Source organism: Colletotrichum costaricense, assembly GCF_030867565.1.
Source record: "Colletotrichum costaricense strain IMI 309622 chromosome Unknown Scaffold_4.1, whole genome shotgun sequence".
NCBI classification, from domain to species: Eukaryota; Fungi; Ascomycota; class Sordariomycetes; order Glomerellales; family Glomerellaceae; genus Colletotrichum; species Colletotrichum costaricense.
Genome location: NW_026848233.1, coordinates 21,289 through 34,009, shown reverse-complemented (window position 1 = coordinate 34,009; position 12,721 = coordinate 21,289). Strand labels below are relative to the sequence as shown.

Genomic DNA, 12,721 nt, shown 5'->3' with positions numbered 1-12,721 from the left:
CATCACAGTGGCACAGATAATTCTGGGTCACCAGTGCCTTCCGAAAGTCGTAATATTGATGGAATTTGAACCTATGCTAGATTATCTGTCCTTGTTGTTCCAGTTTGCTTTCTTCAAATTCGCTATCCTGGCGGGACTACACAACTGCGATCCCCGTAATGTCACCCAACTCGGAAAATAATACAGTCTTCTTGTAAGTTTTCGTATCAACAGAGTAGACGCCGCCGGCAAGGTCTGTCACGTAGGCTAGCCCCTCCCGCTGGTCCAACGATAGACCAATGGTTTCGTGTAATCGTATTGCCAGAGTTTCCTGTTTTTCGCCATCAGGCATCATGGCTCGGTTAAGTGAATTTCCAGCAGGAGGATCTCCTCGATCTGTCCAATATAGCGTGCCACTTTCCTCGTCGATGTCGAGATCAATTGGCTCGGGAAGCTCGCCGATCACCATCTCGATTTGATGGAGTCGGTCTTCGAAAGAGGCATGTATAGGTGCGCGGAAAATCCGCCCTTGATTGCCCTTGGATGGTCCTTTCTGTGTCCAATAGAAGACGTTTTGCTGTTCATCTACAGCAATGCCAACGCACCACCTTCTTTGATCCACCCTCTCTTCATCGGTGTTGCCGGTTGAGACGAGGACCTCGACATCAGACCCATCGAAATTGGACCGCATGACCTTCATACCCTCCCGGTCGCACCAGTACAGCTTCATACTCTGCTTGGCGATAGTGATTTGCTTCGGCGTGAAGACGCCAACGGTACCTGCTGACACAATGATTCGTTGGTTTGAACCATCCAAGTTGGCACGCTCGATTGAGCCGTCGTTGGACTTCAAGCTAGATCCCATGTTGGTCCAGTACATATGACCTTTGGCATGATCAATCACAATACCGTCGGGTAGAGTTGCCATGTTGTTGACTACTGTTTGAAGGTCGCTTCCGTCTGTTAGACATGATAAGATGCGCCCACGGCGACTTTGGGGAGGGTGGGATAGGTCGGTGTCGAGGATGTACAGGCGTTGTTGGATTTGAGAGCCCATGTCGCCTGCCTAACGAGGGTTATAATTAAGGTGTGGGATGGTAATGTGCTAAGTTAAGATAGTCAGTTGATCGAGAAACTTGGGTCGATCGTCTTTTCAGAATCAGATATATGACCAAGAACTTGTTTTATGACTTGGCACTTCCTGAGTGGGGGCGTATTTGTTTGCATGAAAGCCTTCGAATTATTAGATGAAGTGAAAAAGTTTGCGTTTTCGTTGTATCGTCATTGCCCTGCTTTGCGCGTCGATTCGCTCCCGACCACTCCTGGATTCCCGATAAAGTCGGTATTCGCACTTCGGTCTTCGTGACACGCGCATAGCGTTATTGTGTCCACACTGTTGTCATGTAACACGGACCCGACCTCTTCTGAATGGGATTGATTCCGCACTGATCAGGGAGCCTCCCCTTCCGCTAATCTAGTACCCACCCCTTGTTCCGCGCACATGGTACCCCGGTAGAGAGGCCATTTACGTCTGGTAGAATCGGCAGATCACTGCTACTAACGAAGAATAGATCGTCGAGCAAAGAACGTGGCATACCAAATACTCGGGTTCTATTGCGGCTGGAAAATTGCGCGAGTAGCCTGGGCTTTTGGCACTCGGTAACTGTACTATTGTTCATTCACCTATTTAGGCATCTACTTAAGCTGCATGCTCTGGCTTAGTAGAGCCGAGATGACGGATCATTTGTACTATTAAGTCTATGCTGAGGATATCTAAGGATAAGGTTTGGATGGAAAGTTATGAAAAGCTCGTATGTAGTGATTCAACCCTCTATACTACTCTGCGACCGGGTTCTTGCTTGTTTCTGTATAGCTATCCCACTCTTTTCTTACGTTTAGAAGTCGTACTAACTCCTTATCTCGCTGCTTCGCGAGCTGTCTGTAAGCCCTGTCATCCACGGCCTGCCTCGTTCCTGAGACCCATTTCTGCCTCAATTCTTCCGTGATTTGAGGATCTTTAGGTGCGTACTAGGACATCAGGGGACCTAGCAAATGATCCGCCATATACTCGATTCTGCCTTCACCGCCTCCCAAGTGTATTAACATGTTCGGACCTATGACGCCCTATCGAAGACCGGGGCTATAACTCATTGCTTTGTTAATGGCCTCGACTCTAGCAACGTCCTCCTGCAGTAGGTACATGACCTCTCTTATCAAGGCTGCCTGGAGACGGTTGGCGACATGACTGATAACTTCCTTTTTAATGTGCACTGCCCTTTTCCCTATCTTTTCGTAAAACTCCATGGTGGTGCTGATAGTTTCAGATGATGTCTGCCCACCGGCGACTACCTCCACAAGGGGGATGAGGTGCGGAGGGTTGAAAGGATGACCAACGACGCATCGTTCAGGCCGGCTTGGTTTATCTATTCCAAGCTGTATGCTTGAATAAGTTAGACCACTGCTGCTTGTAGTAATGATTGTGGTTGGCCGAACAATGTTCGCCATGTCGTTGAACAATGTCCGCTTGAAATCCAGTTTCTCCGGTCCGTTTTCTTGCACAAAATCGGCGTCTACGAGAGCCTTAGTCATGTTCGTCGTGAAGAAAATGTCTTCTACTTTCGCTGTGGCATTCTTGACGAGGCCCAGCGTCGAAAGAATAGGCAGGGCGTCAGTGACAAGGGATCGAAGGAACGTTTCGGCAGCAGGGTTGATATCGAAAGCTGATACTTGGAGGCCCTGTGCTAGAAAAAGAGCAGCCCAAGAGGCTCCAATAGAGCCACAACTAACAATGGCGACCTTTTGAATATGTGACATGTTTAAAAATAAGATGAAAATGCGGATAGGGGAGTTCTTTTGGAAAATTTAGAACGGCGTGGGTTTTGAAGAGGCTGCTATGTTGTAGTATCTTGGTTCAATGACGGTTGGGTGTTACAGTTGATTAAGATTGCTAGATTGAGAGAAGTAGGATGGAGCAACGTAGTCGCCGGGGGAAAAGGTGAAGTCTTATATTTATGGTAACAGATAGCATAGTAAGCATCTATAGATTACCTGCAGTGGCTGATCTTGGAAACGAAGCCAGTATTATGAAATGTAGAGATCGGGTTATCGTGGGTACATGTAACAAAGACCTGCTTGCCGGCGCCTCCGAGAGGGAGAAGAAGATTACCGGGCCGATGTTGGGGCTTAAAGTCTCGAACTCCGAAGAATTGAAATGTGGAGAGCCCACAATGCTGACGAGTGGATACCGATGAAGATACCGTTTCACGGGGGAACGGGCATAATTCCGCGCGCGGAATCAGAGTAGCGGGTCCTCAACTCACGCGACAGCTCCGGATCGCCAGAGCTTGGCTCTCCCGGCCCCCACGTTACTGCCGCTAAATATTCTAGAAAACTTCTACTCTGTTGAAATGGATTCCCACGAGTTGGACCATGACTCTGTTCCAAGAGAAACCAGGTGAGCATTACACCGACACGGAATACGGAGTGGCTAGTGCTGATCTCTTTGCAGACTTAACGTCATTTTCGCTACGTAAGTAAGTGCTAGCTATTCTAATAATCCTGGCTTTTGCTTGAGACCTCGGCCTCGAACTCCGGCTTTCGCGTTGATATTGCACCCGGTATGTGGACCCTATGCCCGTAGCATTCGGCTTACACTGGGCATCGATATGAGTCCGAGTAACGTCATTTTTCTCTGTCCTCTTCCCCACAACCTCGGCCTCGTGCTGCATATTCCCGCAATGCTCTACGGGACTAAATTTTTGATAGCGGTCACACCGCGTTACTTTGCGGTCCTTCCGAAACCCCTGGTGTCACCTTCCGCTCTATATCCGCGAGGTTCGTCCTTGGTAACCGCATATCCCTTGAGGCGAAGGCTGTTGAAGAATACTATATTTATATCTACTACCCTCTTAGCTAATCGACCTTTTCTCTGCATTAGCATATTTACATACCACACTCGAAAGGCTCCATCCCGAACTAACACAACTCCATACACCCTGTTTAGACTCATATACTCCATAATTATTAAATTTGCCCGTTACTATGGCATTAGAAAGGATTCCCGATGTTTACGGTCCGGGCACCTTTATAGACAAGACCTTTACCCCCGTACCCGAAGATACCGAGCGGATCTTTCGTCTCATAGCAAGCTAAACTCCGGGCTTTACTCAAGATGAGCGTCTACTTTCCAGAGTCACGTTTACCGGAGAGGCGTATCCCGTTATCCCCGGCCCCATCAAGGCGGTTTCTGTCGCTGCCGCCCTTCACGCCATGACCGGCGTGCTTGCAGATGAAATTCTAGCCATCCGCGGCGTCAATAAGGAGGACAGACAAATATCTGTTAACACTACACATGCAGCTGTCTGGTTTGGCTGTATAGCTACTGTATTCCTCGATGGTGTCGATGTTGTTAGCATGGTCAAGCAGGGCCAGCTCAAGAGCCTTCTGCCTGATTGGGAACGGGGTTGGACCGACACTCCCCTTAAATACCGTGCGACTGGCCTCTACCTAACCAGCGATCCTGAAGTATGGTATTCTCTTTATGGTAGCATGAACGCTGATCTAGTCCTGCGATCTATCGGCGTCGACCCATTAGCACCAATCAGTTCCAACGACGAGGCAGCCGTGCACATTGCTGAGAGCACCTCAAAGCTTAGCCCAGAGAAAATGGAGGTTACAAATCTGTTAAATGGATTTTGCGGCAGTATCTGCTTCACTCCTAAGCAGTGGCGCGAGTCTGAGATGGGACGGTCCCTTTCTAGGCACCCTCTAGTCAATGTAAAGAAGCAGGAGCAGACGATGCCTACACCGCCGATCGCGTTTCCGCCTCTCAGCTCCAACGACAAACGACCCTTGGCAGGGGTTAAAGTTGTGGAAATGACCCGGGTTATCGCTGGACCAGAGATAGGGACCATTCTTGCTTCATACGGCGCAGATGTAATTCGCGTTAACCCTCCACACCTTCCGGACATTAACATCATGCAGCTATCATTGAACGCTGGTAAGCGCACGATCGCCATCGATCTGCGAAAAGAAGAGGATGCTTTAATTCTCAAATCGCTCGTTTCCGACTGCGATGTGTTCATCTAGGGGTTCCGCATTAACAAGATGCCCAAGTTTGGCCTTGGGCTGAACGATCTCTTGAAAATGGCTGGTGATCGTGGCCGAGGAATCGTGTATGTCACCGAAAACTGCTATGGACCGGACGGATATTATGCCGAGCGACCCGGCTGGTAACAAATTGCCGATGCTGCGGCTGGCTCTGCCTATGTTATAGGAAGATCTTTGGGACTTCCGAATAACGAGGCCGTTCTTCTTAGCTTGCCCATTTCCGACATGTCCACCGGTGTCTTGGGCGCGGTTGGCGCAATGCTAGGACTGAAGCGGCGCGCGACTGAGGGGGGAAGCTACTACTCATACGCCAGTCTCGTGGGCGTTAATGCCTATGCCCTTACCGAAGAGGTCGGTCTCTACCCTGAAAGCACTGTGGTAGAATGCAAGCAGCGCTTCTAATGGGGTGAAATGAGAGGTGCTTATCATGTTCTGGATCTTCTAGTGACTGTCTGGAATGGATGGACAAAAGTTCTTGGTGACTTCTTTAACCCTGAAGGCGAATGGTTCTAAAGCTTTGATTTAAGTGCCTTCGATAGGAAGCGCTTGAGTATTTTGAGACCGGTGGTCAAGTTTGAGGGGGAAAAGGAAATATCCTCCGAATGGAAAACTCCAAGCGTTCCGTACGCCTTCGAGAAGGCCGAATACGTTAGGTTCCGTTGAACAAATGTTTGTAATAATCGTATCTTAAAATACTAGTAGATCTATACTACATATACGCAAGGTCCTTGATAAAGAAACGTGACATAGCTGATATAGCTGCTGTCTGAATGTCTTCGTATAGGTAGCGTAAGACTCTTCGAGAATTAAGAAGATATCGTCACATCTAAAGTTTCGAAAGTAAGGTTCTTAATGGGCTAGCTTATAGTTCACTTTCTCCTAAACGAAGAAGATCGTGATTTTTAAGTGTGTCCTTCTTAAAGCTAGATAAGGACTGCTTTAGCATGGCAGCCGAGATTTCGCTAACCCTAATACTTGGTAGTGACACAGTCCACCATAATGCACACGCAATAGCCATTTTTAAGAAGTCGTTAGGTGCTGTTATTAGTCCAGGCTTAATAATACAGGCATCGAGTTGTGATTCAAGTTCTTTAGCGAGAGCCAGGACCGCAGTTTCAGTTCTTCCCTGTTATATAAAGGCGTTAGAGATGAAGTAGAATGAATAAAGTGGTATATGTGTCTGAATGTTATAAGTCGAAGCTAGTGTTGGAGTCTCACTGAAAATGGGGAGGGCGGGAATAGTTGATAGACCCGCAAAAGTGAGTACTCAGGCTTGAAACTCGGAGTTTTGGACTGGTCTCTCTCTGTTTTGGTACTACTTATGTATATGAAACGGAACGGTGTAAGGTTTTTAGTCTTAGCCGTTAAAGAGCTACGGGCTTCTAGCATTGCTCGCAAACCGGCGAGAGGTGATTCGTAGCAAACTCGACAAATCTCATTCTAGTTATATAATGTCGATTTTGAGGGTGTGATAGCTACGGTCCTATTGCCCCACGGATGATCACTTTTAGTATAAACTCCAATTTCAAGTTTAGAGCATATAGAATAAGCGTACTAGATATATGTATTAGCAGTGGCGAACTCTGCTTTAGTTTCGACAGAGTACTGGTCGTAACCTTCAACAACGATATTTCTCAGCTTTGAGTGATCGGCATCGGAACGAGATTCTGCTTGTATGACCAGCGGTTTTCGAGTAAGAGCAATGACTGTCTTTATTGTAGGGATACGAAGACTCTGTTTAAGCAACTCCGTTCCTACGAAGCCGCTTGCACCAGTAATGATAAGCTTTATATCGATCTAAGTGCTGGAGTATGAAGCAAAAGCCGGTCCGTAAAGACGAATCGGCCCAAGGGGAGCTATCGGTGGCTTGTGACGGCTACAAGTTGTTATTCACAAAAGACCATTATTAAGACTTAGGACCCGACACAGAGGCGCAAGTTTACTTATATAGGTACTCGATGATCTCACTCGTTATGCCCGATCCTTTGCATGCCATCCTACACGCCCTTTAACGAATGACGTTTGCAGGTTCACAGTGGATTCGAGTAAGTACTAAGATGAAATACGCTGTGGCGCAGTTCAGAAGGGAAACGAAGTAGATTAGTGGTTCCCGATACAGTCACAGGAAGAACTTTTGTACTTAGCTCTGTCCCGGGGCTCGCTCCTCAAAAGGTGAATGTATCTTGCAACTTGAAGCAGGTACCAGATGATGGTGGTGATGGTGGGGTGCTTTTGCATGTAGGCATGCCTGAACTGGGTATTTTACACATCAAATCGGTTGGTGGGGTTCTTGGTTTCCTTGCAAAGCCTTAGGCCCAACTGAATATATAGGAAGCGAATATGGAAATATTGAGACTTGGTCCTATATCGTGATTCATCAACCTTCTACCAGGTTGCTAACTAAAGTAAGAGATAGGTGGCCACTCAAAGCCTTGACTGAACTAGCAGAAGTTGAATCCCAGCAAATCGTTCGAGTGACAATTATTAAGGGCATTCTGATACTCCGGGATTCCACCCATGAAACTCAAAGCTTCACGCTGTTTTCCAGGAATGTTGCCCCCCATGTACCAGGTCGTCTTGTTGTGTGATAAAAGCGTTGCGTTACAGAAGTCGGCCGTCAAACGTCCCCATGTCTGCTCGGCTGCGGGCTGAGGATCAATTCTTGATAGCCCCCTATCTCGTAGACGAACTAGTGTCTCAATGATCCAATCACTTTGTATCTCCGAGATGACTGGCCCGATAGCAGTTGCGGTCGGACTCTGTGGCCCGTACAGGAAGAACAGGTTCGGGAAACCTGAAGTCGTCATACCCAGGTATGTGCGAGTTCCAGTTTTCCACATTTCGTTCAGTGACCTGCCTTTCAGACCACGGAAGTTGACTCTGCTGAAGCTTCCGGTGATGGCGTCAAACCCCGTTGCGAGGATCAAAGCGTCAAGCTCATGGATAATGCCATCCTCCATCCTCACTCCATTTGGTAGAATCCGGTCTATGGGATTTTTCTTTAAGGCGACAAGGCTGACGTTATCTCGGTTGAAAATCTCGTAGTAGTTTTGTTCAAGGGATGGCCGTTTCGTGCTAAATGGGTAGGGCGGGTTCCTTGGAGCGAGGTTCTCGATCAATTCAGGGTCGTCCACGTGTATTCTCTGTCGAACTTTGTCTCGCCAAAAGTTGTAGAACAGGTGGTTCGCTTCCAGATTTGTCATAAAGTCTGAGTAATTGCCATGAGTAGGCGCAAATCCGCCCTCCTCCCAGAGACTTTCAAAGAGGAGTTGCTGCTGCTCGGGTGTGTCATCCATGGCCTTCCTGGTGACCACTGGGTATGTAAAGCCGGCCCTAGACTTCTTCATTTGGGAAAAAAGGTCTTCATAGCCACTCTTATCTGGCTTTCCATCCACCGAAAACCTCTGTCTCATCGGCATGGTACAGTTTGGTGATCGCTGGAAAACAACGAGCTTCTCGGCGATTGGACCTATCTCCTGAACCAGTTGAACGCCAGTGGCCCCTGTCCCAATGATGCCGACGCGTTTGCCGGAAAGATCCAATGGTTCGTGAGGCCAATGAGCGGTATGAAACAATGATCCATCGAAGCTGTCAAGATCATTTAGATCGGGAATGTATGTCTTGGCGGCAAACCCCATCGCGGGTAGCAGGAAGCGAGCTGACATAAGTTGGCCATGGTCGGTGATAATATTCCAACGGTTGGTGTGTGCATCGAATGTTGCATCAGTAACCCTCGCGCCGAAAGTGATGTCCCTACTAAGATCCCACTTACGGTCAACGAATTCGAAATATCGGAGAAGCTCAGGCTGACTGGGGTATTTCTCTGTCCAAGCCCATTCTCTCCAGAGCTCAGGATCAGAAAACTCATAGAAAGGCGTGGCAGTGTCGACACGGGCGCCGGGGTAGCGATTATGCCACCAAACGCCTCCCAATCCGTGGCCTTCTTCAATGACCTGGACTTGGAATCCCTGTTTGCGTAGGTTGCGAAGAAGGTAACATCCGGCAAACCCTGCACCAATGACGATAACGTCCGAATGCAGTTCTTTGGTGTGTGACGGCATTATCAAATCGAAGCTTCCTGTTCCTCAAGGTATAGAAACGTGATGGTTATGATATTGTCTGAGGGTGTACCGAGGAATCAACATCATTATAAGAGTCTTATTTATATTGATGTTGCCTGTTTTACCACAATCGCATCGATGAATACATTTGTTGTTGTGCTGCGTCCTACACATCAACCCCAGTGTCTCCGATGGTAGATACACTCGATCACAACTCCCTGCACCTGCATTATCAGCCAGTGTTTCACGGCTTTGCCATCCGATAGTTAAGGCACAAAGTGTTAGTGGCATGCTAAGTAATCAAGAGGTAGATGACAAACCTTCCTGGGAGCGTTCTCCCTTCCCCGACTATCATCGGATGCGTTTCCCGTAGCGGCACTCAGGTTGTGGAGGGAATGTCCATCAATCCTTCAACAGAAGCATGCGTCGTAAACGGGCAAAGGGCAGGAGTATCTTTCATATTGACTTGGCGCATGCCGCCGGCGGGATAACATGCCACTTTCTAATTGCCGATGATAACGACCAGCAGGACAGGTTTTGCTATCTACCTTAAAGCAGGCAATAACGTGATGTGGATTTCGCGGATTGCCGCAACACATAAGACGGGTCCCCGATTTCCCGCCTTCCGACTGACCATGATTTACCATCCGCTTTCCAATCGTCCCCCACAGATTGAGTCTTTCTGACCGGCTATACGATGTCGCATCTCACACCACCTTTTCCCACCAGCAAAGATGACAAGTCGGGGGATGAAAAGACTGGCGTAGAAGACCTGCAACCCACACGTAGTATTGTTGTGGGTCAGGTCGAAGATGATCGAAACGGCGAGTTTCACAGGTCCATTTCTCCGCGTCAAATTCATGTCAGTCTTTACTACACGCGAGGAGCCGTTGTCGAATGTTCTACTCACTATGACAATAGATTATATCTCTTGGCTCCAACATTGGAAGCGGCGTCTTTATCGCAACTGGCAAGGCTTTAGCTACTGGAGGCCCCGGCAATATGGTTGTTGCATATTTTTTGGTCTGCAGTTGTGTTTGGGCTGTCCTTCAATCACTTTCCGAAATGACAATTGCTTTTCCGGTATCCGGTAACTATATAGACTACGCTGACCGCTGGGTCGATCCAGCATTGGCGTTTGGTGCTGGGTTCGCTGAATGGCTTGGTGAGTGAGGCAAAAGGCGATACTGATTGAAACCTTGCTGTCACTAACTTTCGAATAGGATGGGCTGCGATAGTAGCAGCTGAAGCGGGATTCTTCCACGTTCTCCTTCGCTTCTGGGCTCCAGAATCGTTTCCACAAGCGGCAACTAGTAAGTCTCGCGCGTATAAGTTTGATCTGAATGCCACCTACTCTACTTGGCGTCGAATTGAAGCTGATCTTCCGCAATAGTTTCTTTGTTCTTATTCGCGTGCTTCGTCATCTTCCTTCTTCCCAACAAAGCCTTCGCCTGGTTTGAATATGTCACGTCCATAATTAAAATCTTTCTCTTCCTGATCATTATCATACTCTCACTTGCGTTGGTACTTGGAGCCGGGCCAAACGGTTATCTGCACCGAGGAGAAACCTGGACAAGCCTCCCGCCATTCCTCAACGGATTTACTGTAGGCACTGATATCAATTCTTGGCAATGAAATTGGATACAGCTAATATCTAAGTACGTGTGTACAGGGATTCGCGAATTGTGCCCTATTAGCAACATGGGCCGTTGGCGACCAAGTTTTCGTCGGCATCATGGGCGGCGAGGCCGATAGTCCTCGCTTCTCAATGGCCCATGCAACAAAGCTCGTCCCTTTCCGAGTCAACTTCATTTACATGCTTAGTGTCATATTCATCACAATTTTGGTACCCTCGGATGATGAAAGGCTGCTTGGTGGCAGTAGCGTTTCTGCATCTCCCTTTGTTATCGCTGTAGAGAGCTCTGGAATTCGTGGCATATCCTCGCTCCTGAATGCTGGGATGATGTGTGGAGTTCTAGCAATCGCCGCCGAATCAGTATACTTGTCTTCTAGAGTCCTGCGCTCTATGTCACATCAGAAACTCATCTCAGGTCGCCTGGCCAGAGTAGACGACAAGGGTCGACCGAGGCTGGCGCTGCTCGTGACGTGCATCGTTGCCGCTGTGCTGTCGTACATACAGCTGTCGGGTAAGTGTCATGAGACTGAAAGCAGAGTGTTTTGATTGCATATGCCGGCTAACAAATTTATAGGGGATGGTATCAAGGTCTTGAACTGGTTGGTTTCGATCACTAGTGCATCTTTCTTCACCAATTGGATCATCATTTCCTTCACCAATTGGCGATTCAGATGTGCCATCAAGGCACAAGGGGACCTTCTATTCTCCCAGACATATGCGTGGGAATCATCTGCATGGCCTTTGGCTCCTGCCTGGTTAATGATCGTTTCATTGATTCTACTGGCTTCGTGTCTAGCCTGCGGCATCAACCCTATCGTAAGTGATTTCGTATTCCGATGCACGATATCGTTGATTTCTTATCTCTTCTCACTTCTGTTCCGCGAAGAGGCTGACCAGTCTATCTTAGGGTGGCGGGGGGTTCACGGCGGAGAACTTTTTCCAATACACCATCGGACTCATTCTCATCCTCGGTGCAACGCTTGGATATAAGATCATTTACAGAACACCCTGGCGTGATCCGAATACAGCAGACTGCATCACTGGTCGGCGAGAGCTATCGACTGAGGAGATAAAGCAACTGGACGAATATTACAAGCAGCCGAAGATCAGAAGATTCTTCAGCTACGTACAGTTGTGGTAAGCCCATGGGCTAAAAAAAGCTGGCGATTGATAGCAGAGGAGCATCTATGCTAGATTGATCTAGGGGGTGGCGAAACAACCACCTTATTTTGAAGGTCAATCGTTTTGTGTATAAGGTCCCTTAGCCTCCGAACATAGCTAAACGAACTTGGTCATCTATATAGTTTACCCAAGTCAATAACTTATACGTGTGTTTTGACTATGATGCAACCAGTCATGTTGGAGCCACCTAGATAGCCAAAGTTGGGCGACTGAATGTACTCATTTGCTTAGTATACTTCATGCAGTAACAGAACCGAGATTCTACTTGCCGGCTTGATGTAAAGTCAGGCATGCCCGGCAAGCCGTCCGGTAAGTTTGCGTGGCACAGCGAAACTCAAAACAACCACAGTATCGCAAAGCTCTCTTTATTTCATTGTTTACGGCTTCGGGTTCGGGCACATGGTCACACAGTTGGGGGTTGAAGATGCCGCAGTACCAGATACTCGATATTGGTCGGCTTGGGTGCCAAAACCGCCAAGGTATCGTTGATTGGCGCCCAGCAATTGATGAGAAAATCGTGGAGACCTCCAGGTTGTTGGGTGTGGTAGGACTGCCGGTTTTCGGAAAGACTTACCACTCTCGTCGTGGGGGGTGTTGAAGTGGGTGGTGATTCTCGGGAAACGCATCCGATTTCCCATTGCAAGACTGTGGCGTCACTGCTTTGGTCTACGGACCCAGTTCCCGGTGGCTGTTTTGCCGACTCCTCCCCCGCACATTGCATCTGTTGCACGGTCGAGGCACGAAGCTTTCGTAA

At 48.2% G+C, this 12,721-nt stretch overlaps 6 protein-coding genes across 6 annotated transcripts; 2 read left to right on the top strand and 4 right to left on the bottom strand.

Annotated features, from left to right (window-relative positions):
• Nucleotides 1-136: 136 nt before the first annotated feature.
• On the bottom strand, nt 137-907 carry CCOS01_04024 (low-density lipoprotein receptor YWTD; the record flags this gene model as incomplete). The annotated part of the gene is made up of 1 exon (XM_060452207.1): nt 137-907. The coding sequence occupies one exon, from the start codon at nt 905-907 to the stop codon at nt 137-139; it is 771 nt and encodes a 256-aa protein (XP_060316165.1).
• Nucleotides 908-2,103: 1,196 nt separating this feature from the next.
• Nucleotides 2,104-2,793, bottom strand: CCOS01_04023 (3-hydroxyacyl-CoA dehydrogenase; the record flags this gene model as incomplete). The annotated part of the gene is made up of 1 exon (XM_060452206.1): nt 2,104-2,793. The coding sequence occupies one exon, from the start codon at nt 2,791-2,793 to the stop codon at nt 2,104-2,106; it is 690 nt and encodes a 229-aa protein (XP_060316164.1).
• Nucleotides 2,794-4,248: 1,455 nt separating this feature from the next.
• CCOS01_04022 (uncharacterized protein) lies at nt 4,249-5,490 on the top strand (the record flags this gene model as incomplete). The annotated part of the gene is made up of 2 exons (XM_060452205.1): nt 4,249-4,978; nt 5,255-5,490. 2 exons carry the CDS (start codon nt 4,249-4,251, stop codon nt 5,488-5,490), a joined length of 966 nt encoding a protein of 321 aa, XP_060316163.1.
• Nucleotides 5,491-5,950: 460 nt separating this feature from the next.
• Nucleotides 5,951-6,879, bottom strand: CCOS01_04021 (uncharacterized protein; the record flags this gene model as incomplete). The annotated part of the gene is made up of 3 exons (XM_060452204.1): nt 5,951-6,106; nt 6,340-6,487; nt 6,644-6,879. Coding segments are annotated over 3 exons (540 nt in total), but the record flags the coding sequence as incomplete, so codon positions are not given.
• Nucleotides 6,880-7,529: 650 nt separating this feature from the next.
• CCOS01_04020 (uncharacterized protein) lies at nt 7,530-9,149 on the bottom strand (the record flags this gene model as incomplete). Its single annotated transcript, XM_060452203.1, has 1 exon — nt 7,530-9,149. One exon carries the CDS (start codon nt 9,147-9,149, stop codon nt 7,530-7,532), a length of 1,620 nt encoding a protein of 539 aa, XP_060316161.1.
• A 697-nt stretch (nt 9,150-9,846) lies between these two features.
• Nucleotides 9,847-11,926, top strand: CCOS01_04019 (uncharacterized protein; the record flags this gene model as incomplete). The annotated part of the gene is made up of 7 exons (XM_060452202.1): nt 9,847-10,011; nt 10,071-10,314; nt 10,373-10,462; nt 10,543-10,754; nt 10,822-11,296; nt 11,360-11,601; nt 11,693-11,926. 7 exons carry the CDS (start codon nt 9,847-9,849, stop codon nt 11,924-11,926), a joined length of 1,662 nt encoding a protein of 553 aa, XP_060316160.1.
• Nucleotides 11,927-12,721: the final 795 nt, after the last annotated feature.